This window comes from Elephas maximus, chromosome 6, assembly GCF_024166365.1.
Source record: "Elephas maximus indicus isolate mEleMax1 chromosome 6, mEleMax1 primary haplotype, whole genome shotgun sequence".
NCBI lineage: Eukaryota > Metazoa > Chordata > Mammalia > Proboscidea > Elephantidae > Elephas > Elephas maximus.
In genome coordinates, this window is record NC_064824.1 from 63,698,930 (window position 1) to 63,726,297 (window position 27,368).

A 27,368-nucleotide genomic window follows, 5' to 3' on the forward strand; every position below is an offset into this window, starting at 1 on the left:
TGTTTGTGAAAACCTGAAACAGCAGTCTAGCATTAATCCTCTTCGATCACCCCTTCTTTCTTCCACTTAAAAGTTTTCATCTTTCTTTGTCTTCATTTTGCACTTTACCTTTCATTGATTCCCTCCTTTATTTCTGGCTGCCCTGCCTACTGCATTCTGCAAGCCGTCCCTTCTCTCAGATCTAGAGAACCCCAAGCTGATTTCCTGTGGTTCAGTTCTCAACCACTTAAGAGAAAAGTTGCCAGCATTTTCTTTTGTAGTCGGTTGGATTTGATTGTTTAAAACAAGCTTTCTTTCAAAGAATCTCAACAGACTGTACAAAAGCTTAATCACTGTATCTGTACGTAGATAAAATAAGAACTAGGATGTATCGTCTAAGGGTGCCTGCTCTTTGATTTTTTGAAGAAACAAAAAAGTTCCTTTTTTGTTTCCTTTTCTGCCTGAAAAATTAAATTCAGTGCTTTTAGTGAACAATGCATTCATCCTAAAAGCTTGTATATGTATTTTGAATTGGTCTTTTCATTTTCTACTAAGACAGCATTTAGAATTAAAATTTCTATTTCTTCTACACCTAAATCTGATACCCTTTCCTCCAGGTTTTTATTTATTCCTCCCCCTGCATTTTTCCCTTTCACTCTTTACCTTGTAGTCTTACGCATTTGTAATGCCGTCTCTTTGATCACTTTAAAACTGAGTGAAGTTTTCCTGTTTATTCTCCCTGAACATCCTCATGTTTACTATCTTACATTACTTTATAGAAAATGTTTGTTAACCTCTGCTGTAAAATATGTATAAATCTGTTTCAAGTGCGTGGTGGACACATTTTGTATACCCAGGAGAGCTGCCATGGATCTTTGTCCCTTCAGCTGTGCAGCAACAACTCCCCCAGCCTGGCTCCCCAGGATCCTCTCCAAAACTGCTCTTGCAGACTATGTATCTCTTTCTCTCCCAGATATCAAATGAAAGACAAAGTAGACATTTCTATATTTACTCTGCACATGCATGTGTCACTCACAATGAATTGCAAAACCATTTAGGAAACCCTGATCTTGTGTAGCTATCCTCTAGTGGGCATTTTATCAGAAATTCTTTTATTTTTCGTATCATTAAATTGGTAATATTTAACATGTTCAAAGTCAGTTCTTGGATTCTTCAGAGCTGGTGTAGCATTCACTTAACAAATGTTTATTAAGAGTCTATCCAGGGACCTATAGAGATATGCGAATGCCTGAGGGAGGCTAATTGTTCTACATTTTCTTATTGGGGTTTTCAATTATTGGTATACCTTTTTCCTTATGTTCAAAATAAGGGATTTATTACACGCACTCAACATTATGTAACATTATATCTTAACCATAATTGCCTTGTTCTTGCAATTTTCTGAACCAGATAACTTCTGAGGAAGCATATTCAAGGGTTGTGAATTTAAATGATAAACTAAATCACTTGTTCCTGGTAAACAGCAGTTATCCACGCATTGCGCACTTTGAGAATTTCAGCTCTCAATGATTGCAACTTCTAGAAACTCGCTGGGGGTTAGGCGACATGATCGCTCAGGGAGGCAGCTCTGTCTGTAGTTGCTTGGGGACAGCTTGATGTGTATGCTGTGAGTATGCTCAACAGAGTGAATGGTACCAATGAAGGCTTTTTTATGTTCTCACTCAAGGGAGCTGTTTACCTTGGTGGGAACAAGATTAATTCACAAATTGCCAGCCTCCTGTGGAAATCCAGGTTTATTGGCTTGTGTATTTTACTTATCCCAGTGATATTCTGTAACCCTTGTGGATGACCTTATAGGAGCTCTTGACCAGTGCTCTTCATGTATTGGGAAAATTAAGGAAAACCAAGATCCACTCCATGCCTAGAAAGATGTCAGTCTAGAAGAAGGCAGAAGTGAAACAGATAAGTTACACAAATCAGTAACTACAGAATCAGAATGTTATTGTTATGTTTAAATTACATTTTTATAGCAGTAATCTACGCACTGGGTTTTTAATCTATTCTGTTAAGCAGGGGCCAGTAAACCGTGGCCACTGCGGGCCAAATTCATACCTGCCACTTATTTTTGTAAATAAAGTTTTTTTGGGACACAGCCACTTACATTTGTTTGCATATTGTCCGTGAGTGTTTATGTGCTGCAGTGGCAGAGTTGAGTAGTTGCAGCAGAGAACGTAAGGCCCACAAAGCCAAAAATGTTTACTACCTGGCCCTTTATAGAAAATGTTGGCCTCTGATATAAAATATGTATGAACGTGTTTCAAAGGGATGAGTTCAAATACCACTGGCATTTAAAACTTTGAATCAAACGTTGTTGTTGTAGTTGCCATTGAGTCAGTTCTGACTCATGGCAATCCCATGTGTGCAGAGTAGAACTGCTCCATAGGTGTTTCAAGGGTGATCTTTCTGAAGCAGGTTGCCAGGCCTGTCTTCCAAGCACCTCTGGGTGTGTTCAAACCTTCTGCCTTTGTTTAGTAGTCAAGTGTTTAACCGCTCGTGCCGCCCAGGGGCTAAATACAGGTTTGCTTGTAGTATTTTCACAATTACTGAGGTACAAGGACAGGCCTACAAACAATAATGAAAGGAGCTAGGTGGCACAGTGTTTAAACACTCAGCTGCTAACCAGAAGGTCAGCAGTTCAAACCCACCAGCCGCCTTGCGGGAACAAGATGTAGCAGTCTACTGCTGTAAAGATTACAGCCTTGGAAATCCTCTGGGGCAGTTCTGTTCTCTCCTGTAGGGTCACTATGCGTCAGAATTGTCTCAGCAGCAGTGGATTTTTTTTTAACCATCATCACACTTAAGATAACAGAAACCATTAAGCATTTTATGAGTGCTTAGATTACAGCCTAGGTATTAATTCTGAATTTAAAGAGAAAATGTTCTTTTTATTTTCTTACCAATGTCACAAGTCTTTTGTCATATTAAGAATAAAAAGTGAAATTAGAAAAACTGAATATTCTCTCTCCTTTAACGATCTATCTCTGAATTGAGATTTTAGAGCCTTACATTTATGTTTTTAAAATCTAAATCTAGAGATCAATAAATCTAAACCATTTATGTTTTAATATATTCTCCATCAGAATAGTCAATTTTGATTCATTAAAAAAAAAAAAGTTGGATTAAATGAGTATTTCTGCATGGGGTATTTCCAGAAAGTATAATAATGACATGCCCCATAACCTACCCACAGCTTTATTTTGCTACTGTTTTTCTCAGAATTTTGCACTGTCAAGTTTAGTCGAAACAACACAGGGTAAGTGCCTTAAAAAAAGTGCCTTACCAGGTGTCAATTTCTGTTTCCTATCTGCAGAAGAGAAACCCTTTATCACTTTCGTAGGGCTGTGCCAAGAATTAAGTGAGATAAAACCTGAAAAACACTTAGCACTGTAGTAGACATGTAAAAAATATTAGCTTCTTTTCCTCTATTTCCTCACATCATACTTAATGCAAATGTTCTGTCACCTTAACTTGGCAAAAGAACCACCTGAGTGAACCAGGCACTGATTGTGCGGTTAAGCTTCTTTAATACCTCTTAAAGCATTCATTCCAACTGCCTGACGATACCAGTTCAAGTGATTTAAACCTGGGGACACCCTACTCCACAGAATTTGATAATGCAATAATATTGTTAAATGGCAGGTAGCCAGGACTGCCTTTTATTGTTTCTATCATTTAAATCACCTGTAACTATGTCAGACCATGGACCATTAACCTCCTGGAGTCAGCAGGCTTTGAGTCTCTGTCTTTAAGAAAAAATGTAATGGCCTATAATGAAGCTTCAAATTCAGGCATAAGTAATTTTTTCACTTTGTTACTTTTCTAGGATTTCCTATGAACCCGTATGGGAAATATTTAGGTACTTTTTAATTACAAAAAGAAAGCAATCTTTTCTGATAACTGCAGCTTCTTTAGTCTTGCTTTATTCTAATGCCTTTCTTTGTTTTCCACATAATAACCTTAATGCCCCAGCTCACCAGCTTTCTAAGACACCCCACTGACAACAGAATAAATCCAGACTCTTAATACAAAAACTAAGCTTAAAACCAAGGTAGTCTGTTCAGTACCTACCACATGATGAGTATCAGGGCTTATGTCTTATTCCTTTGTCTATTTACTCCATGCTGAGAACAATGCCTGGCACATAGTAGGTGTTTAATAAATACCTGTTAAATTTCAACTTTTACTCTACACAGTAAATATACTTTAGTAAGTATATTTGAAGTATAAATAGAACCTCCTGTGCCATCACCCCCATATAGGGGCTCCCTGAATGTGTTCTGCCCCTTGCAACGTCTGGGTACTTTCCAGAACCATTGAAATCCTGCCCACACCTTCAGGCCCTGCTCTGTGATGTTTTTCCTGGTCCTTCAGCACTCTCTACATCTGTTATAATATTAAACCAACTCATTCATTCTACAGGTATTTATTTGTAGAATATTGTTGTAATGTATTATTTGTAAAACATGCACTGAACATCCATTCCGTCTGTCAGGCACTGTTCTAGGAACCAAGGATACAGCAGTGAAAAAGATTGACAAGGACCTCATTCTTACAAAAGTTATATTCTGGTGGCCAGGATGGATAACAACAAATAAATAACATTATGTATATGGATACATATGTATATATACATGTATGTATGTGTATACATGTCTATAGCGGTTAAGAGCTAGGCTGCTAACCAGATGGTTGGCAGTTTGAATCCACCATCCACTCTTTGGAAACTCTATGGGACAGTTATATTCTGTCCTATAGAGTCACTATGAGTTTGAATCGACTCCATGGCAACAGGTTTGGGTTTTGGTTTTTATGCATATCTACGTCTAGGTATGTGGGCTCTGAAGAAAAATAAAAGAGGAGAAGGAACTAGAAAATGATAGGAGGCTATTCTGGACAGGGAGGTCAGAAAAGGCCACTCATAGGAAAAGACGTGCATAGAGACCTGGATCACCCGAGGAAGTAAGCCGGGCCCTGTGCTAGGTGCTGCGAATATAAAGACCAGTGAAGCATACTTCTTGCTTTCAACCTAGTGAAGACACCTCCCAGATAGAGGATAATAAAGGAAATTGCTCTAATACAATCAGTGGAGGAAAGCCGTCCTAGCACCGAGTATGATTGTTATTTTATGTGCTTCTCTCTTCCTTACTAGTTGTAATCTCGACAAGGAGAAACCGTGTGTTGCTCAGCCTGGTATCCCCCAGCGTGTTTAACTGTCCCTGATGTATTCAAGGCCCAGCAGGCTGTTGGATTCAGGCAGTGTAGTTCTAAGGAAAGTCTTCCAGGCACTTAGGCTAGAGCTGGGGGAGGAGCAGGCCTGGAGCACCAGTCATGGTGTTCTCAGCAGAGGGAGCTGATTGCTCTCCCCTGTGAATTACTGTACACCCTGAGAGGCCCACAGCAGCATATCTGATGAGCTGGAGAGCTGCCAAGGCTAGGAGGCCGGCCGGGTGCCTATGAGGTCATCGCCTTCCTTTCATAGTGCTGATGGGTGGACAGAGCCTGAAGAAACTCTTCTTCTTTTCATATTTATTAAAAATGCACCCCCACACTACACAGAACGATTTGATTCATCTTGGTGAAATCCTGCTTATTTTTTCCTCCTAGGAAAAGAAAGAATTTTAAATGGAAACTTTCAATTCCAGTCTTCAAAAACCTTTACCCTTATTCTCAGAGACATATCTGAGACTATAGTCTCCCAGATAATCAGCTACTTTAATAAGGAGGTTGGCATTTGGTGAGACAGAAAGAAAGAGGACAAGTGAGAAAGAAACTGGATCATTTGTGCTGAAGTAGGTAGGAACATGGCATCATAGAATGTTCCTGCACACAGGAAAATACCTATTTCAAATCCCTAATTTTATTATATTATTTATAGATGAGGCAATATTGCCTTGTCTAGAGGCAGTATCTTACTTAACAGCATGTAATCAACCAGCCATAAAGAAAACAAAAAGTCTGTTGCCATAGAGTCGATTCCAACTCAGCAATCCTATAGGACAGAGTAGAACTGCTCCATAGGGTTTCCAAGGAGCAGCTGATGGATTCGAACCACCAACCTTTTGGTTAGCAGCCAAGCTCTTAACCATCGCGCCACTAGGGCTCCAAACCAGCCATAAAAAAAAAAAAAAAAATTTTTTTTTTTTTTTTTGCCATAGCCAGCACCAAATCATTTGACTATCCCATCCATTTCCCTCCAAATCTTATATTGCGTATGAAGATCCTGACAATGTGAAAGAAGCTTTTCTAATAAAATTTCACAAAGTGTATCATCAGCTATAATATAGTACAGGCCACATAGTTTAGGACCCTGAAATTCTGTTCTGATTATCCCTAGATATTGTCCTATACACAGAATTGGAATTTAAAATCTGATGGTCTGTGTCATTTATTAATGACACCCTTTAACCTGCCAAAGTTTCAGATTATCATCACCTCTTCTATAAGCGGAAACACTGGTGGCTTAGTGGTCAAGTGCTACAGCTGCTAACCAAAGGGTTGGCAGTTCGAATCTGCCAGGCGCTCCTTGGAAACTCTATGGGGCAGTTCTACTCTGTCAAGTGGGGTTGCTATGAGTTGGAATCTACTTGACGGCACTGGGTTTTTTTTTTTTTTTTTTTTTTGTACTTTTAAGTGATAGGGAAGAGCTCTGAAATGTTAGAAACAAAATATAATTCTTAAAAAAAAAAGTAAATGAATAATGAATTGAACTAGACTGAGGAAATATGCTCTTCCATTTCTCGGACTCGTCTGTGGTTTGGGTTCTTATTCTCTGAATGTCAGCTTTCACTCAGAGGTGGCTAGTGTCTCAAGACCTGACTTGGCTGCACCTGTGAGCAGGAAATATCCTCACCCTGAAAGGCCAAAAGGTAGTAAGGTGGGTCAGCCCAGGAGAAAGGAGTCCTGCTTCTGGCCTAGGCTCTATGTTAAAGGGACAGTAGGCATCTAAATGTTTTAGTCATGATTCAGTCCAGCTCACCAGGGTTAAAGGTCAAAATTATATGATTTTGCAGAATTGAAAGTCTATTAGAGCATAGGTAGTCATCGATGATGAAATGTGCAACCTTCCTCCATCTCCCTGGCTCTACTCTTCCTTACGCTGTATCCACTCCCTCTTTCCTTCCTGAATTGATCCCTGAGAGCTATAAAAGCAACTGTCTCCATTTTCCAGAGCCCTTCAGCTCCATCTAGCTTCTGCTCCCAAACTTGCATACCTAAACACAGACAGGGGTCCTGTAGCAGACCCAAGGTTAAAGAAACCTATTTATTGTTGTAACCCAGTTTCCTGAACCTACGTAAACACATGACACTAATTTTGTGTGTGTGTGTGTGTGTATAGTTTTCCTATTAACATTAAGGAAAACAAAATCTTCCACTGGATCAGATGAACTTCCTTGATCTTATCAGCTGTGACCAGTGACAAACTCGTATGTAAGCAGATTGACAACTTATGTAGAAGCCAAATAAAAATTGCCTGGGTTATAGGTGCTTGATATATATTTATTCAGTGAATGATTAAGTATGAATGCGTGAATGTATGAATGGATGGAAAAATTAGGAGTCTACAAGTGGGGAACTCTTAGAAGAAGGAAATAACGTAGGAGGATAATCTCTGTTTTTAAAGATCTGTGTATGAGGATAACTGTTCTAACTATCAGTAAGACATGTCTTGAGATGTCTTCCCAGGAATGTTGATGTATTTGTATTCTAACTCATAATTCATGAGACATTTAGTTCTCATAACCAGCAGCTTCGATGTGCAAGCCAGGACAGGTGGTCACTATTGCCATGTATGACCTGACTTCAGTAGAACCATATTGTAACCAAATTAGCAAATGAGTTTTATATACTATTTTAATAGGTATGTGACTATAAAAACATACATATATGATATTTGAATTATGTCACATGCATATTTTAATTCTAGCAAGACTTAGTCTGTATGGATGTTTTTCCATCCATTCCAAAATTCCACCATGATTATGCTACTATACTTTTATTTTTTTAATAATTAGGGTGCTAAGTATTAGTTAATTGCTAAAAATTATTTTGGTTTTTTACCAATGCTGGAGCAGAAAATCTAGAGCAGAGTAAATAGTGATTTGGTAAATGACTGGTGGGGCTGGAACTAAGGACAGTTGTTGTGCAGTAGGACTGACTCCTATGGAAGACAATCAACAGGCCTATTTATAACACCAGAGGTATCACGGGTATGTAGGTCTGATCTAGGCTGGTTTTGTTTACGTAAAGGGTCTAACATGGTGGAAAGGAGTATGGCAGAAGATATTCTTGGATCAAAGAAACAATCACACTACAGAGTATGATTCTAGGTTGATTCAATAAGACTGTAGCATGAACTCATAAAATAGCTTCAATTAAAGGAGCAAGACCAAGTTCTGAGTAGGAGGAAACTGCTGAATAAGACTAAGGCTCCCACTAAGAAATCTTGATTCTAACAAGGAAATGGAGTGCAAATCCAGAGCCAGGAATAATGGTGTATCAAGCTGGGTTTTTATAAAGAGATTTGGCAGAAAGACTACTACCTGTAGTGGGTGTGAGGATACCCGCAGATAGAAAAACAGACTAATTCTATACCTGGCATGCTAATGAAGATGGAGCTATTAATGTATTTGCAGGCTCATTCTCATTGGCTCAGAATTAGTTGGGATTAGTACTTACAGCTGGTCATGATTGGAACAGGCAGAAAATGACACATTCATAACCATTCTTGGGTGGTTTATGCTCTTGAACATACTTTGTAAATTTCTATGAAGTACTTCTGCTTATGGTTAGTGGAATTTTTGAAAATGTGAAACATACGGTCATAAGTGCCAGGGTATAAAATGACTCATTTATAGCAATTCCATTTCATGAATGTGTTAAACAGTTTTATTATCTTATATTCAGAAAACTATAGTAGAAGTGTTTCTTAAAGTACAAAAGGAGAATTTACAGTCTTTATAAAGTTTTCTGCTTTTTATAGTGTTCATTGTATAAAAGTTGAAAATAGGGTAAAGAAACATATTTTTAAAAACTGTAATCGTATCACCCAGAGACGACCAATACACCTACTCCTCACTCTCCAACTATCGTTATCTGACATTTTGCATTTATGACAATAGTAAAAAATCTACTATCCAACTAGTTTGTGTATTAATGATGTGGCAGTAATGAATGCTGTAATGGTTAAGGTTATGTGTCAGCTTGCCTGGGCCATCATTCTCAATGGTTTGGCAGTTTTGTAATGATGTAGTCATCCTCCATTTTATGATCTGATGTGGTATCCTCCATTTTCACATAATGCCAGTTTCACATAAGAACCCAGTCTTTGGAACCTAACTAACCATGTCAACAAGTGAGGAATGGGTGTATTAGCATTGTGGTGTATTATTCCAGTATTTTTCTATGCATTATTTTATTATATGTAGTTGCTACATATGTTAAACTTTTTTTTCTAATCTGCTTTTTTTTTACTGAACACTATGTCAGACATATTCTATTATTGTTTTAAAAACCTGCAAAATCACTATTAATTTTATTGTCCACAAAATATCCCCTCATATGGACAAAGCCTCATTTTACTCAACCATTTCTTCAAAGTCAAGCATCTAGGTGGTTTTCAATTTGTCATTATTTAATGACGAACATTATGTTTTGATTTAAGTAATGTTCTAAATTTCTGTTTATGGCCTCAGGGCTGATTCCTAGATTCAGAGTTATTTGTTCAAAAAAAAAGAAGATGTTCTAAGACTCTTAGTATATGTTAGAAAATTGCTTTCTGAAAATGCTGCAATAATTTATATACCAATCATAGTATATAGAAAAGTATCCATCTTTTTGTATTCTTGGCACAGCTGAAGGTGTTATTGGCTTACTTGATGGGAGAAATTTTACCTTATTATTTTAATTTTTATCTTTGCTAGTAAGAGGGAATGCTCATATATTTTAAATGTTTGAATTTTTTTTTGTTGTTGTTCATAAACTTTGCTCATCATTCAATTGTTTCAGAAAAATGTCCCATGAACAGAGAAAAAGTAACTTCATATCTTAGTGATTTGGGTACAAGGTTAATGGTGATAAATATGGGTGAGTAAAGAAATGAACGAATGGGTGAATAATATAAATCTGCTAATTTTAAAGGAAACAAGTCAGAAGAAAAGGGTCCTTTTAATCATATAATTTTGAAATATAGGCAGGATATCTATACTCAAAAGCAAATAAAGTGTGAAACTGAGAATGACAAAGCCAGTATTCTGACACATGAGGAGAAATGGCAGACAGGGAACTGGAAAGGGTGCGGACGTGAAGCCAGCCAGAGTCGAATGTGTCATTTACTAGCTTTGTGACCTTGGATGAGAACCACTCTGAGCCTCCATTTTCTCTTCCACAAAATCAAGATGAAATATCTTCCTTAGACTATATGACTCTTACATTTCATCTCTCATTCACAGTTATAACCCTAGGGTTTATAGTCCTAGGGCTTGTATATCAGTTATAATACTGATATATGTCAATCATCTGTCATATGTATATGTCAGATAATCAATGTAAGTCACCTTTCTGTACTAAAAACAAATGTAAGAACAAATGAAAAGCATCTAAGGTCCCAAGTACTGTACATTTAAACTCCAGAATAAAACATTTTTAGTTACTGCTGATAAATAGTTAACACACATTGATCACTGTGTGTCAGGCACTCCATAAACACTTTATGTAAATGATTTATGTGAATTCAAATTATGTGCATGATTTATTGATGTCTTTATTTAACAAACACACAGTATTTACTATATGTCAACCATTGTTTAAATGCTTTACTAATATTAACTTACTTAGTCTTCATAACTAAACTATGAGGTAGGTCTTATTATTAAAACCATTTTATACATGAAGAGGCCGAAACGTAGAGAGATTAAGTCATTTCCCCAAGGTCAAACATGGCAAACCTGGGATTCGAAGGAAGGGCTTTAGCTCCAGAGCTCATGTTATAACCACTACTTTTTCACAATAGCCCTGTGAGATTACAGATAAGGAAACCGAGGCACACAGGGGTTAAGTAACTGATTCAAGGTGGCAACAAACCTACTGGAGTTTCTGACTCCAAAGCCTGTGTTATTAGGATTTATAGCTCCAGGACACTAGTTAAACAAACAAACAAAAAAACCATTGCTGTGATTCCAGCTGATAAATAAAAGGGCAGTGGCTTACAATAGCTTACTGTACTTATATGCAATCAACTTGCTGCCCCTTCCTGTTTTCTTAATACTGCAGGTAGATTATCTTTGCCATAATTCTAGATTTTGTCCTTGGTCCTAGGAACAGGCCTTCATGGAATATAAGAGAGAGTATTAGCCCATTCCAGAACCAGGAAGGGAAAGTCATATAGTGTCCAGATTAATCGCTTGGGCATTCAAATCAGGCTTCTCTGCTGCCAGCTGTGAGATTTTGGTCAATTACTTCACCTCTCTGACCTCAAGTTTATCTATAAAATTGGTACACTTTCACCTATGTAAACCGTGATCATGTTTATGTGAAGATTGAACGAATTAATACCTGTAAGCACTAAGAAAGGTACTTGTAACATGGTAAACATACAAATAAAACTTTATTAATATAAGCAGTATTTTAAAATTGTCCAAGTCTATCTTTTCTACAGTTCTACCTCTGTTGTGTACTAGTAAGTCTCCAAACTTTTGTGATCACACAGCACTATCATTGAAATTTGTGAGCATGCACACCAATACCTGTACGTTATATATAAATTATAGAAATGTGTTGCTATAACAATAGACCGTGTGCAGTTTTAACCAGACCACAGCAGTGTTCACCAAGTCCTAGTTTATGTTTCCTCTATACCAAGAGATTGGCAGTTCAAATCCGCGAGGCAGTCCTTGGAAACTCTATGGGGCAGTTCTACTCTGCCCTATAGGGTCGCTCTGAGTCGCAATTGACTCCTCGGCACTGGGTTTGGTTTTTTTCTATACCCCTGAGCTGCCCTGGCCCACCCAGGGTGTGAATCACCCCACCTGGAACTCCCCTCTCCAAAGAATTCTTTGTTCAAAATAATCTACCTCCTCATTCCAACATCTCTAAAGAAAGGGGGGTCTTTTCTTCAGTGTGTAGTATCTTCTTCTGTTGAAGGAAAGTAATTATAACCGTTACAATAATAGTCCCTTAACTCTCCCAGGATTATTCTCATAGTCAAAAAACATCCTGTGTTATCCCTACTGAATCCTTCAATCAGAGTTCAGAAGCCAGGGGACAAAGGGAGGCTCTTCCTTTTTCCAGCTCTAAGCTTACAGTTTCTCCAACAGCCCCTCTAGTGAGCGAATTGGACTCTGGCAGGGGTCAAAGGTGAATACTTTGCTCATGCAAGTCTCTAAAAATTGTCTTAGAGAATTAGAGACTTTGCGTAAAAGAGAAGGTCAGGGAAATTAATTAAAGGAGAACTTTGAGAACCAAGTAAGTTTGAGATTGCCCCAGATGATAAAGGACAAGTGATGCTCTTTAAGGATAAATAAGGTTGAATCTTCCTATTATAAAATGTAGTATACTCATTATTCTGTTCATTTTTTTTCTCATCAATTCCAAGGAACATAAACTCTTCAGCTGCACAAAGGAAAGAAACCTTGTTGTACCTCTCCCTCTCCCTTATGCAGTTCAACCATGAGGTTGCATTGGCTTTGGAAAAAATATTTCTTTTAACAGATAACCCACATGTCATGAGAGTAGTGTAGAAAAGGGCAATATGAGTCCATTGGGACTGTTTCTATGCATCCCGGAGGTACCTGAGAATAGGTGTAATTCCCTGTGTGCTCCAGGGATGTGACAGCAGAGTTGTAGATGAGACCATTCATCTGTAAAAAAAAAAATCTGTGGAGCTGCCATAATCGTTCCAGAGCTCTTTGCACTAGTTTTCTCCTTGGACAAGATGTTTACAAAGGAAAATGTCTGTGAGCTAACAGGAGAACTGGAGGAAAGATGGCATACTTCACAGGAATGAAAATACTTCATTGACCATTCTTTTGGGAACCCTTTATTTTGCAGACTCTTTGCAGGGAAATATTATTTCCTTATGTCCTTTCTATATTGCTTTCACATATTAAGTGATAAATAGTATGATATCCATGCTTGTGAAAGTATCATTTTGCATGAATTGTGGTGTTTAATAAGAATTGGCAGTGATTAGAAATTATGCCCAAAACTTATTTTTGGCTCACATGTTTTTAAAAAAGATATTAGCTTTGGAAATTCAAAAATATTAATTTTGCTTTCAAAGAAAAACACACTTTAGGAAAAGTTTCATTCCTTTTTAATTTTCTGGAAGTCTTAAAATGGCTATGCATTTTTTATAATATCGATACTGTATTTTTTTTATTTTTATTAATGGACCTTATTCTACAGATTTGCTCTGTGCTGTATTGTGTTGTTTAGAAACTCTGATGAACACTGAATTTATGTTACATACAGAAAAATAGGGTTCTAGAGAGTTATTCTATCCTTCCATGGGTATTTTAGAGTATGCTGTAATAACACAGAACCATGTTTTACGATGATACGGTGTAAAGTGTACAGCATAACTGTATCATACAGGTTACTCATTCATTCAACAAATATGTATTAAATATCTATGTTAAGTGCTATTCCAGGTGTCTGGTATACATAAATGAACAAAATAAATAAAATCCTCTTGGGGGGCACTTCTCTATGGGTCTCACGCACTCCTGCTGTCTTTCTCAATGTACCAGAAATACAGGGCTCTGACTCCTCTTACCTGGACCATTTCTCAAGGTTGTGTTTGCAGCAAGCAACCTTGAGGGATGAGGCAATGTCTCCCTCAAAGACAAAGATTAGACTTGCTTACTCCTTGCTGTATAACAGTGGGCTCCTCCGCACAAACCCACTGTGTATTAACAGCACAAACTCACTATGTGTATAACAGCTATTTGGCTTCTCCACATTGCCTTGAAGGAAAGGAGATTTGGAAGGAAGGAGAACCAAAAGAAATGTGATACGTGGACTGCTTCATGTGCTGTGAGTAACAAAGTCCTTTGTTTCTGACACAAGTTTCATGTCGTTTGCCAGCCTCCAGGAAATGGTAACAGGATCAGTTTTTAATCAGTCCCACAAGTGACAAATACCTGCCCTCATTCAACTTATATTCTTGCCCATATGGCTTCAGTTCTATCTTGCTTTCATATTTCAGCAAAAATTTAAAACCTTCTTGCTTATCTCGATTCCTTGTCTCAGGATCTTATCAACTACACATTTTATTTATGCCTCATCACCACCACCACCAATAATAATAATAATAAATTACCTGTTTTAGACCATGCCTGTATATTATAAAATTTCATAGGAAATTAATAAATCTTAAACAATACAAAATACAGTCTTCGTCGTCTTCTTCTTCTTTTTTTTTTTTTTACAGGACAGTCACTGCTCTAAGGCAAAGATGACAATTTAAATACTAAGAGTACTAAGAGTCAAAATCATTTTGTAAATCTATCACTAATGGACTGCTAAAGGCAGGAACTTCAGTCATGTTTTTGCTGGAGGTCAGTACCAATTAGTGGTACATTATCAGCAGGAATTTCCTTTCAAAGTCATTTTATAATACTCAGGTAACTCTTCCCGTACTAGCTACTTGCTTTTTAGTGATGGGTTTACAAGCTTGTTATTGAAAAATTGATGGATTGTTTAGAGGCTTATGGAGGTACCAGTGTTACCTGGTGATGTTAGATCTTCTAATATGTAAAATATAACACATTTCAAATGGTTTCTAACGCACAATTATGTGTACCCTCAGGCCATGAGGGTGGTATGTCCTCTCTGCAATAAATAATTTTTTCTTCATTGAAGAGTGCATGAGGAAAAATAGACAAATGACTAGAAATTAGTGAGAAAGAAAGGTTGACCACGAGGCTCCAGGAGAAAACACATCCAATGCTAGCTTGTTATCATTTAAAATTAAGGAAAATGTATGTAGGAAATGTAAATGTTTATTGGTTTCATCCCTAGTTCAGTTATCCATTCGTTTAGTTTAGTTAAACAAGCATTTCTCAAGTGAATCCTAAGTGCCCAGCAGTGTTCTGTTTCTGAGGCTTCCACAGTGAATATGAAGCAGCCCTCAGCCTCTAAACCCTAAGGAGCAGTGGAGAAGAGAGAAGCTCACACACTCACGTTTTTACTATTAGTGTCAAGGCAGGGATGCTTTGGAAATGTGCAGGAAGAGCACTTACCTCATTCTGGGGGTTTTGAAGAAGGCTTCCTGGTAGATTTGACTTTTGAGCTGAGCCTAAATTTTATTTTTCCAGTAGATATTAAATGATAATTCTGGGCCAGACATTGTGTTTATGCAATTTCTTCGTTCATAGCCTTAAAAAGTCTTAAAGCAGTGGATGAGGGGATTATGAAACCTTGAAGCATATGCTCAACCAAAAACATGTAAGTTTATAGAAAGCCACGGTTAGAAGGTTCTCTTTTTCTTTTTGGTGTTTGCAACCCTCCCTAATCACTCATTGACAGCCAGGAAACAGAAGGCACCCCCAAAACCCCAGATGTCCCTCTCCCTGCCTCCCAACTTTTGCATTTATCTCAGCTCTACAGCCCAGATCTCTTCGTAAAATCTAGAATTTCTGGTATATGGAGTCAATAATGCAACACTGATTAATTTCATCCTTTTATAGTTAATGATTTGGGCTTTTATTGGAGATGAATATAGCAAAGCTTTTTAGGCTCAAAAAAAAAAAAAAATGCCTCCAGATTTCATCCTTCCTGACAAAGTTCAAAATTCAAGTGCATGGTCTTTCACCCAGTGTTGCTTTGTGTAATAACTTCCAAGAGGTCTTAGAAGAGTTTTGTTGCTCTTGTTGTTGTTGAGGATTTTTATTGTTTTGGTTTTTGTTGCTGTTGTTAAGTAATGTTGTGACCTGGATTATCATGATATATTAGGCTTGACAGGGCTATATTGTTGGGCTAGATGAAATACTGTGTGGGAAAGTCATTGAGCAGGTGGAAAATGCTGTTAATCCTTCTAACAGGAGAGGATCATAGTGGCATTGAGAAAATGTAAAAAGCAACGAAACAGGTTAATAGAGCCAAAGAATAGCAATGTCTCCTCCTGTCATTATGTGAGAATTATAATCAAATGGGTTCCTTCATGCAGCTTTATATTGCGTTGAGATATTCCTTGTTCCCAAAATATTTCTCCAGTGGTGGTAATGAATTGCATTGCCTTCTCGGTTGTAAGAGTGCTGGTATTCTGCTGAGGAGCCATATGGTTCACATTTATTTTAATGTGTCTTTGACATCAGGAGAATTGCTGAGACAGCAGAGGAAAGTGGTTACACCTTGGACTGCAGCCAGAACTGCGATTATTTACGTTTAGTAACGACTACCTTTTTTTTCCGCCAATAAGAAACAGTGGTCTTAAAATGTTATCTATGTTGGGATTTTGATAAAACTAGGATATAGATTTTATATTTTGGAAATAACTGTTACGTTAATGGCAGGGAAATTTGTATCCTTAAGCATGAAGTTTTAGGGTTTAATTGCACATATGAAAGATTAAGGAAACAAGCTGGGAAGTAGGTGGTACTTATTTTCTCACCGATAATAAAAGAACACATTTTTGTTTGATTTTAACAGCATCACCAAAATAGTGCTCTGCGTATGTACTACTTTCTATCTGGGATTCATAAGGCTTTTCAGAAATGTAATTATTTCTGATTATATTCCTGTGAGGTAGATAAATATAATTCTGAAAATATTAATGGAGAAACTAAGAAATGTAGGTGCTCACCAATGTAGTCTATATAATGGACCTTAGCAAGTATTAGAATTCAGATTTTTAATTTATTACATTATTTGACAGTTTATTCTTCTTCAGCTATCAGGACAGGAAAGTATTTTCTCTGATTCATTAGAAATATACAAGCTTACAATAAAGAGGCATCCTTTAAAAATAAAAATAAAAAAATAAGTAAATACCTGAGTAATTAAGTCCTATATGTAAATGTTAATTAACATTGTCTTTCTGGATCATCTTAAATATTCCCTGGGACATTTTAATGTTATCCAAAGAAACGTGGGTAGTTTTAAAAGAAAAAAGAACTGGGAACGTTGATAAAAATTCAGTAAAATGGTTGGTTATCATTAGTAATAACATTAGGTAGCCAGCTGAGTAGAGAGAAAAACAGAAAAATCCCCAACCTCCAGTCTTCTTTGGGCAAAACTGAGCAGGATGCAGGGTATCGAATTAGCAAAATACTTTAATATTACGATGTGTTTCAAATATTTTTCTTACTGATTTTATTGTATAAGCTTTATTTAAGTGATGCACAATGTAAAGATAAAATTGAACCTGAGGGAAAGAGTACATGTCAAACATAGAATTGGAATGCCAAAATTTATGCCACCTAGTACTATAAATTTGATGGATGAATTGATGTTAAAAAAAAAAAAAAGTATACATTAACATGAAAATCAGTAGATCACCCAGTTAGTGGTACAGTTTTAATCAACAGCTTAATCTAAACTTGTTTCAGTCTGACAATTCACCATCCCCAGTACTGATCGTGTTTTGTGTTGATGGCTTGGGCAATTCAGCAGTCACGTCACATTTTCAGTGGGACGTCAATTTTATCCAAAGGAGAGGACGGTCAGTGCTAAGACTAAATCAGTTACATATAAAGATCATGTATAAAGGAGAATATGGTTTCTTTTCTTTTTTCTCTTTTAATTTTATAACTTTGAAATACAGTATTCGTTTGCTTTTGTCATAACAAGCATGAAAACTAAATGGCCAGTTATTTTTAGATTATTCACAAAAATTATGAAAAAAGGGGAAGGGGCTTCTTTAATAACAGAAATGCATGCATGAAAAATAGCTATTTCTGAAAGTGATCACCTTTCGTGAGTCAACAATTTTAACATTTTAAGCATTTTAACCACCTTTTGTGGCATCAAGATTGAAAGGGCAAATTTTACTTTTTTTTTAAATGCAGCTCTCTGAATTTATATCAAAATCCTGGGTGGTAAATCTCCTCCCCCCTACAAACTGAGAATTTCAGTTAGATGATTACTCTGTTGGACCACCCCTGTAAAGTCAAATTCATTATTGCAGTGTACTAAACAGCCTGGGCGGTGTGTGTCAGGGGAGACCCGGATGAGAGCTGGTTCCCTCTATGCAGATCTCTTGCTTGCTTGTGTGGATGGAGCCGAAAGACTGAACAGATGAAGACGTGACATGCATGTTCATGATCCACAACAAAGCGTGTTAGTCACTCGGCCACAAGGGTCATCTTTTTATATTATTTCTACTCTTGCTGTTTGTTTGTTTGTTAAAATGCATTTGCAGCATTTGTCCATATCTTAATAGAATGCTTATTGTCTTACATAGTTTAATATTAGTAATTTCTTTTTATAAACTATTGACTTCAGCAGAAGGGTCCCATCTTGAATTAGGTAGGTCCCACAGAAGCTGAAATGCACAAAAGACGTTATTAGTCTCGAGGGTTAACCCGTTGTGAAAATTTTCAGCTTAATATGAGAGTGGAAAATATCTGTGGCTAAATGGTTAAGTCGCCTACTCCTGTCTATGAGTCATAAGTCTATATCCTCCTCAACAAATCGGAATGATGACAGTTCTTATGCGTGTTTATTACATTTTCTATGATCCAGTCTACTTTCTGCTTTATTGTTTGTTTAATACATAAGTTTGTTAATTGGTTGGTGTGGGATGGGAAAGAGTGGCATTCAGAAGCTGGGGAGAAAGATGTACTACAATTTTACAAGTACTTAAAGCTCTCATTTGTACTATAGGGGATCAAATATATCAGTAACAAATAAATAGACTTGGTCTTAACAACATAAGCACCACTGTAAGTGGGAGCTGGTTTTCCTTGATTTTTGTTTTTGAGGGCCACTTTCAAAGTAATTAAAAAAAAAAAAAAGGCTCCTGGACATGCGGCCCATTTGGTGGATTCTAACATTTTCTTACATTTATTGCCTCTGTATCAGTTTTATCTTTTTGGGAAAGCAAAGCACTTCAATTTTAATGTACTGGGTAAACTGAATATAGTTGCCTGTAATATACATGGTCAGTTTTTGAGATAGTCTCTTTTGTTTGTGATTGTATATATTTTATACTCATCATAACTGAGGATCTTTTGGAATTTGATTTGATTTGGCCATAAATAATGCTTCAGTTTAAATTACATACTTAAGGTAAGGCGGATTTTGATCACGGTTGGAAAGAAAATATTCCTAAGTAGTCATTAAAAAAAAAAAAAAAACTTTTTTTTTTTTTTACACTAGTCATTAATGCCTCCCATTCACACATGCCCAAGATATTTCCTTACAATCACTCTTTTGGAGTTTCTTTCACTAGCAATGATGTACCACTGCTGTTTTTACCTTATAGGCCAAAATAATGTGAAAGGCATGACAAGGGCAAGTATATTTGCGTAATTTGAAAATGCGATGCAAAGGAATCCTTCCTGTTATTAGTTGCTTTGAGTCTATTACAACTCATGGCAACCCCATGAACACTTAACTACTAGCCGGAAGGTTGGCGGATCAAATCCACCCAGAGGCATCTAGACAACAAGACTAGTGATCTGCTTCTGAAAGTTACAGCCTTGAAAACCCTATAGGGCAGTTCTGCTCTGCACACATGGGGTTGCCATGAGCTCAAAGGAATAAAAGAGGACAATTAGAATAAGGAAAATTGCTTTCGATACCAAACTAATTTTCAAAGGAACTGTTCCTGTATTTCCTGGTTGTTAGATCTAGCTTCACTCCCTTTTTGTGGTTAAGACTTAAGACCATGAGGGTGGCACCCTGATCAAGACAGTCATGGCAAGCTAGAGAAGATGAGTGAACACAATCCTAGAATCTTTGTAAAGGATATGTAGAATCCTAATCAAAAAGAGAGAGAATACAGAACAGAATTCCAAATTCTCACGGAATACAGACATTGAGGCTAGATAAAACTTTAATCTTTAAACTGTAAATCTTAAATCAAAAATATTCCTTCAAGTCTTCTTTAAACCAAGCTTAATTAGTAAAGAATGTCTGCCTTGAGCATTGTGCTTTTTTAAGATCTATATATATGGGATTAAATTAACAGCAGCAACTTGAAAGACTAGATAGGTAATTTAGGGGGCAGTGAGTTTATGTTTATGGGGAGGAACAAATTGGAAAAGAAGGGTGAGAATGGCAGCACGACTTGAAGAATATAATCAATGTCACTGAATTGCACATGTAGAGATTATTGAATCAGTGTATGTGGTACTATGTATACTGTCAACAACAAAAATAAGATAAATTAAAAAAAAGAACTTACCCTGTAAATTGACTTAATATCAATTTGTTACCCCAATATCTATGTAAGATAATTTGCTCGTAAGCTATGCTTAATGGCTTGATAACCGATTTAATCATGACTTATTCTTCAAAAAGTAAGAAATAATGTGCACTTTCAGAGCCCATGATTAATTCGGACTGTATGATTTAAAAATACAAATTTTTATGGCCCACAATTTACCAAGAAAACTATTTAATCTCAGCAATAGTATTTCACTCCTACTAAATTGCCCCCAAATAAACTCAAAATACAGGTTTACAAATCATCCGGTATTTTTTGTTTGCACGTAAGAGTGTAGGGGAGAAAAGTTTATTATTGAATTTAAAGACAAATGATAGGATTAATATTCTCCAGAATTCTCCACTTTAACTTCAGACTGGGCCACGAACTTTAAACTTTCTGTGTTAAATTTGGTGCCCAACTACATAGTTCTGTTTACTGCTTTCTGCCTCCCCAGTTTTAGCTGGGCTTTGCCCGTGGTTGATGACACTAAAAGGAGCAAGTCTTGCTGAAGAGACCAATCACTCACCGCTCAAGCAGAAGCTCTAGCATGATGGTGCTATGGTGGAATCAATGGTCTAGAATCTGATCTTCAATTTTACAGGCACAGATATGTGATTTTTCTCTGTACATGCAGAGACGGCCAATCTCCAGTGGAAGGACACACAGTAACCACATCTACAAATCGCTAAAGTATAAATCTGAAAGCAAATTTGATCATTTTCAGCAAGAAATAAAATTAACAAGTCAACTATATAATCTTGATGATTTATAGATATATGCCTTCCTCTCCCCACACTTTTGCATTCCCCTCTCATTTGGAGCTTATGTGAGTGCCAGATTATAAACAGCTTGGTTTACAAATGTGGAAATGGAACAAAGCCAGTTGAATTATTTTAAAGCCTAGTGTGATTTAACTTTGATACCTTGATATACTCACCTCCTCTGTGGGATCAGAGTATTCGGGATATTTGGCTAATGGCAGCACTTGCTTCCTGGATGGTGCTGGAAACATACTTTCCAATTCTTAATCTTTGGTTTTTATTTCTAAACCACTTTCTTCATGAATTCTTTGTTTCTATATTTTATGGTACTGATTATTGTATTTTATTTACCTACATTGTTTTTCTGATGTTGTAAATTAGTCAGTTTTGTTTCTGGGGTCCATTTTTAAAGCATCTTTTAGGATGGATAACTTTTGTAGAGAGTTAATATCAGTAACTCTCTGCTGTGTATTACTTTAATTCATGAAGATTAATATCCTACATAATCTGGGATCATTTTACAGTGACAGCAGTATGACCTGATGTGTGAACCGTATGGTGTTCCCAAGTGCTGTGGCCTGGGCACTGTATGGAGTGCTGCTGTATTTAGACACTTCTGCTTCACGGTGGTAACTGAGAAAGGAATAAAAGAAAAGAAGTTGAAAGAAGCTGAAAAATTGGTACCGTGTTTGAAAACAGAACTAATTATTTTTTAAGCAGTAATGAAAGCCCTGTTCTCCTCCCTTTTTTTCTTCCTCTTGACCTTGCAGTAATCAAGCCAACAGTGAATTCTGTAGGGACACAAAGTGGAGTTCAGTCATTCTGCAAAGGGCACAAATTACTAAGTAGGTATATGGCGGGGGGGGGAGTTTAGATTCCCTACGGCAGAGGTGCTGAGTGAATTTAGTCCATTTTTTCTAGGCTTGAAGGTCACAGATTTTATTTTATGACTTCATTTTGTGATGTTAGTCAAATTGAGGCCTGGAGGCAGGAGATAACCCATAAAGTCCCATTCTAGTGCTCTGATTCAATCATCAGAAGAGAGCCGTGGGTGGCTCCTAAATTCAGGAAAGCCACACTTAAAACATCCCTGATAAGAGTGATCCTACAGTATTTCAAAGGCTTCCTGTTAGAGTCATTCCATAGGCTTTTGGATCACATTGTTCTTACAGTGCTATTTATAATATTCAAATGCTAAAACAAATATAAGCCCATGTTTAAATTAGAAAACCTAGTACATAGGAAGCAGCACTAATCCTAGCACACTTTGACAATGTCCACACTGCCAAAGGCCCAGGTGAAGGGGCCCTGCTCTCAATATTGTCATTCTCAAAGCCTTGGAAAATCATCTCTAAGCTCTGGCTTTTGGGGGTAGGGTAATTTGGCTTTGTGGGAAAGGGTGATACGATTCATCCAGAAAGTTGAAGAGTTTTTCTGATAACCTAAAAAATATATAAGACATAATTAATCTTACAAAAGACTTATCTAGTTGTCTAAAGAACAAGTCAGAGGTATGTAATAACAAATGATAATAAACAAATAATAATTGTTTTAAATAAATACATTTAAAATCCTTTCTCTCTTTTCTGTAAATTTGTGGCCTTGAAAGGTAATGTCTTAATGGCATCATTTTTATGATATCAGGAGTGAAAAAGAGATTGAAGGTTGTCACCCAAAAACCAGAGCCTCTATTCTGCTGTACAGTGGTGACAGATGTGGTTGTCAGATCTGGTAGCAGATTACCAGGCAGATTGTTGGATTTTGCTTTCTATGGTGATCTTTTACATTTTGACAAATGCTTCTCTGTTTTGAGATGATTTAAACATACTGTTAGGAAGCAGATCAGAGCTTTTAAATCAAAGTTGGAAATGGTCTTTGCTGCCAGGAGAACAAGTATGTTGCAGTGAACGTATACATAAATAAATGTAAGAATTATGTACACGTTTGAAAGCATTTGCTTTCTGGCAATCTCTCTGGAGAAGTAAAACAGTAGAGAGGAGAGAAAGTTGGGAGAGCTGAATTCTTGCCCAAATGGCATAAATCTCTTACTCTGTCATATTCTGAGTCTATGTATTCTGTCTCAGTTTCTCATCGCAGGAATGTAAGTTCTATGAGGGCAGAGATTACCATCTGTTTTTTTTTTTGTTGTTGTTGTTGCTTTTAATGATGTATCCCAACCATCCAGAAAGTGTCTGGCACATAGTAGGTCCTCGATTTATATTTGTTGGATAAATAAATTTGTCAAGTGAGATTAATCATCAAAACCTCTCTGTATTTGGCATGAATATCAAATTATTTTGGAAAAAAATTAGACAACCGAGTTTGAATTTCCTTGGAAGAAGATATTTGTATAAACACAAAGAGATATTGTAATCATTTTTTTCATTGCATACACAGCCTTCCAAAATCAAAATCATCTTTGAAGTCAGCCACAGTTGACATGTAACAGAAATAGTATGTCAAGTCTCAGCCTTGTTCCACTCCCTTACAATGGCTTCAGCTCTCTGCTGTGGCATGGTGGCCAAGAGCCTCGTCTCTGGATTAATGAATTCCAGTTTCACCACTAGTTATGTGATCTTGGGCATGCTATTTAACTTTTGGTCCTTAGCTTTCTCAAAATGGGTAAAACCAAACCTGTTGCCATTGAGTCAATTCTGACTCATAGCATCCCTGTGGAACAGAGTAGAACTGTCCTATGGGGTTTCCAAGGCTATAATCTTTATGGAAGCAGAATACCCCATCTTCCTCCCTTGGAGCAGCTGGTGGGCTCAAACTGCTGACCTTTTGGTTAGCAGTGAGTGCTGTAACCACTGCACCAACAGGGCTCTTTCCAAAATGGGTATAGGTAATATCAACCCAAGGAGTTCTCTTGAAGATAAAATGAGATAATTCATGTAAAGACCTTCACATGGTACAGCACATGGGAAGAACTCTATAAATGTTAGCTTACATCATTTTTGCATCCAAGTATTTCTTCTCAGTTCATTGTTTCTTTCTCTTTCTATTTGATCATGATTATAGCTCTTTCTCAGTTCAGTGTGCCATTCCTGTCCCATGAGGGAAGCATTGTTTAATATGACACCAGACTGGGAGCCTTTGCGTTTAAGTTTTAACTCTGCCACTAATGCTACATCCAAAGAAGTCACTCAAAATCTACAAACCTTGGGTTGCTTTACTATAAAAGGACTGAGGTAGATGACGTCTACCGTCCTTCCAGTCCCAAAAGGGCGTGATTATAATGTGTGGCTCACTTTCTCTCAACTCCAATGTGGATCTTGAACTTTCTCAATACTCTGTGCATCTTACTCTCCCTGTAGCTAAAAATAAGGCTTCCGGTATATATCATGACATTTTCATTTGTCTCATTGTATGTTGTTGTTGTTAGTTGCCCTGTGGCAACTCCCGGTGGGCAGAGTAGAACTGCTCCACAGGGTTTTCAAGTCTGTGATCTTTTAGAAGTAACCCTTTGGCTACTAGTCAAGTGTTTAACTGTGCCACCCTGTACTTAGAGTAAAGAGCCCTGGTGGTGTAAACAGTTAAGTGGCAGCTAACTGAAAAATCAGCAGTTCGAAGTCACCTAGCAGCTCCTAGGAAGAAAGACCTGGCGTCCGTAAAGATTACAGCCAAGAAAACCCATTTGAGCGTTCTACTCTGTTAGACGGGGTCACTGTGAGTCAAAAAACAATTGACAGCACCTAACAACAATGACAACATTCTTGGAGTAAAATTCCACTATCCATAATGCTATTGAGAAGGAGCCCTCGTGGTGCAGCGGTTAAGCAGTGAAGTGTTAACCAAAAAGTTGGCAGGTTTGAACCCACCAGCCGAGGTGTGGGAGAAAGATTTGGCAGTCGGCTTCCGTAAAGATTACAGCCTCAGAAACCCTATGGGTCAGTTCTACTCTGCCCTGTAGGGTCACTATGAGTCCGAATCGACTCGATAGCAGTGGGTTTGTTTTTCTGTAATGCTATTTAGTGGGAATATTGGTTGTCGTCAAATGAAAGCTTTGTAAGATTCATGATGTTAAAAAATCTAAGTAGTGCCAGTGAGCTTTTTGTCTATCTTTATTGCTTTTTGGAATTTTCTAAATTTTATAAATACATAAAAAATTTCATGCTAAATGCCCTCCATATCAGAAGAAGATGAAGAGGATGAGGGTTTGTATAATGTATCTCTTCTGATTATAGCACAATACCGCTCATGTGAATGTCATAAAACCAAAACTCAAAAGATTAGGGAAAAATGAGAAATGAAATTCTGTCACTGATTTACAGACTATTGGCAACTTTTCTAAAAGTTTACTTATACTACCATTATAAAAAACAAACAAACCAAACCCGCTGTCATCCAGTTGATTCCAACTCATAACGACCCTATAGGACAGAGTAGAGCTGCCCCATAGGGTTTCCAAGGAGCGCCTGGTGGATTCAAACTGCCGGCCTTTTGGTTAGCAGCCACAGTTGTTAACCACTATGCCAACAGGGTTACCATACTGCCATTACAGAAGTACTTAAAAGTCTACCCTGGCACAGCTAGAAGAAAATTTAAGAAAGGAAATTTAAAGAAGCCTGTGCTAACCATGGGCTATGACATTTCATCTGTCCTCTAGCCAAAAAAGGGTTGACCATAGACTCTAGATTGTAAAGTTGTGCCTTCTAATTCTTCCCCTCATCTGAAAACCACTGTCCTGAGTGTTCACTGGGTTGTTTCTTTCTCTTTCAGCTTCCTCCATCCTCAAAAGGGAGAAACGACTGAGGACAAAGAATGTGCATTTTAGTTGTGTCACTGTGTACTACTTCACCAGGAGGCAAGGCTTCACCAGCGTGCCCAGTCAAGGGGGCAGCACCCTGGGCATGTCTAGCCGCCATAACAGCGTGCGGCAGTACACGCTCGGCGAATTCGCCAGGGAGCAGGAGAGGCTCCACCGGGAGATGTTGAGAGAACACCTCAGGGAGGAAAAACTGAACTCTTTAAAACTGAAGGTAAAAAAACATTAGAAACTTACGTTTTGCAAAACCTTTTCCCTTAATCTGGTTAAATTAACCATTTTCATATTTATAGTCATGAACTATAGACAACAGACCTCCTACTGAGTCTTTTTTTTTTTCTTTTCTTAAAGCAAAATAGTATGGTCTCTTCACTGAAAAACAACCCCGTCATTTCTTTATTCATTCTACAGATATTTATTGAGTATTATTCAGTAGTAGAGCCTGTGCTTGAGCTGGGGCAAATTGGTGATGCAAAATAGATGTGGTCCCTTTTCTCCAGGGACTTACAGATTAATAGGAATAAGTAATTAAACAAGTGAAATGAAATTGAAACTTTATTAAGTGCTATGAAGAACAGTGGGAAGGTGCTATCAAAGTGTGTAACAGGGAATTGACATGATCCAGGAGGTCGAGTAAAGCTCCCTCAACAAAGTGACGATTGTGCAGAAATCTGAATAGGTAAGTAGCAAAGAGGGTTGGCAGGAGTGTTTCAGGCAGTGGGAAGAGCCTAGGGTGGAGAAGGGGAGAGTGTTGACACATCGCAGGGTTGGCAAACAATGTCGCAAGACAATTTGTGATTAACTATTTAATGAGAAACTAACTTGCTCTGTTAACTTTCACCTAAATCACAATTAAAAAGAAAAGAAAAAGGATGACTTCTAAATTCCTGGCATGCGAAACTGAACAGGTTGTGGTTGATAGTACCATTTCCTTTGATAAGGAACACAGGAAGAGGAGCAGGTTGTGTGTGTGGAGGGAGAGGATAATGAGATGTCTTTTGAACATACTGAGTTTGAGGGCTTTTGAGTTACCCAGGTGCAGTCAGGAAGGTGTCCAGGTGGAGATACTTACTGTTGTGCCAAATTCGGGATTCAGTGGAAAAAAACAATATAGAAAACATTCATCAACCAGTGACATTCTACATTTGTATTGGTCCATCACTCTACCAATACACAGAAAATATTCTCCCATCATTGTTTAATGACAAAGGAAATCTTTTGTATGTAATCTAGGTTACTTAGCATACAAAACCAAACCCTTTGCTGTCGAGTCGATTCAGACTCATAGTGACCCTACAGGACAGAGTAGAACTGTTGCTGTCAAGTCAATTCAGACTCATAGTGACCCTATAGGACAGAGTAGAACTACCCGATAGAGTTTCCAAGGAGCACCTGGTGAATTTGAAGTGCTGACCTTTTGGTTAGCGGTGGTAGCACTTAACCACTACACCATCAGGGTTCCCACTTA

At 37.5% G+C, this 27,368-nt stretch overlaps 1 protein-coding gene across 2 annotated transcripts in view; it reads left to right on the forward strand.

Moving 5' to 3' along the window:
- Positions 1–27,368, forward strand: part of CSRNP3 (cysteine and serine rich nuclear protein 3) — a 209,479-nt gene that overhangs the window by 151,987 nt on the left and 30,124 nt on the right. For both annotated transcript variants that reach the window (XM_049887346.1, XM_049887347.1), the window contains one exon: positions 25,855–26,114. In XM_049887346.1, coding sequence (XP_049743303.1) covers positions 25,855–26,114 — 260 coding nt within the window. The remainder of the gene's footprint in view (positions 1–25,854; positions 26,115–27,368) is intronic.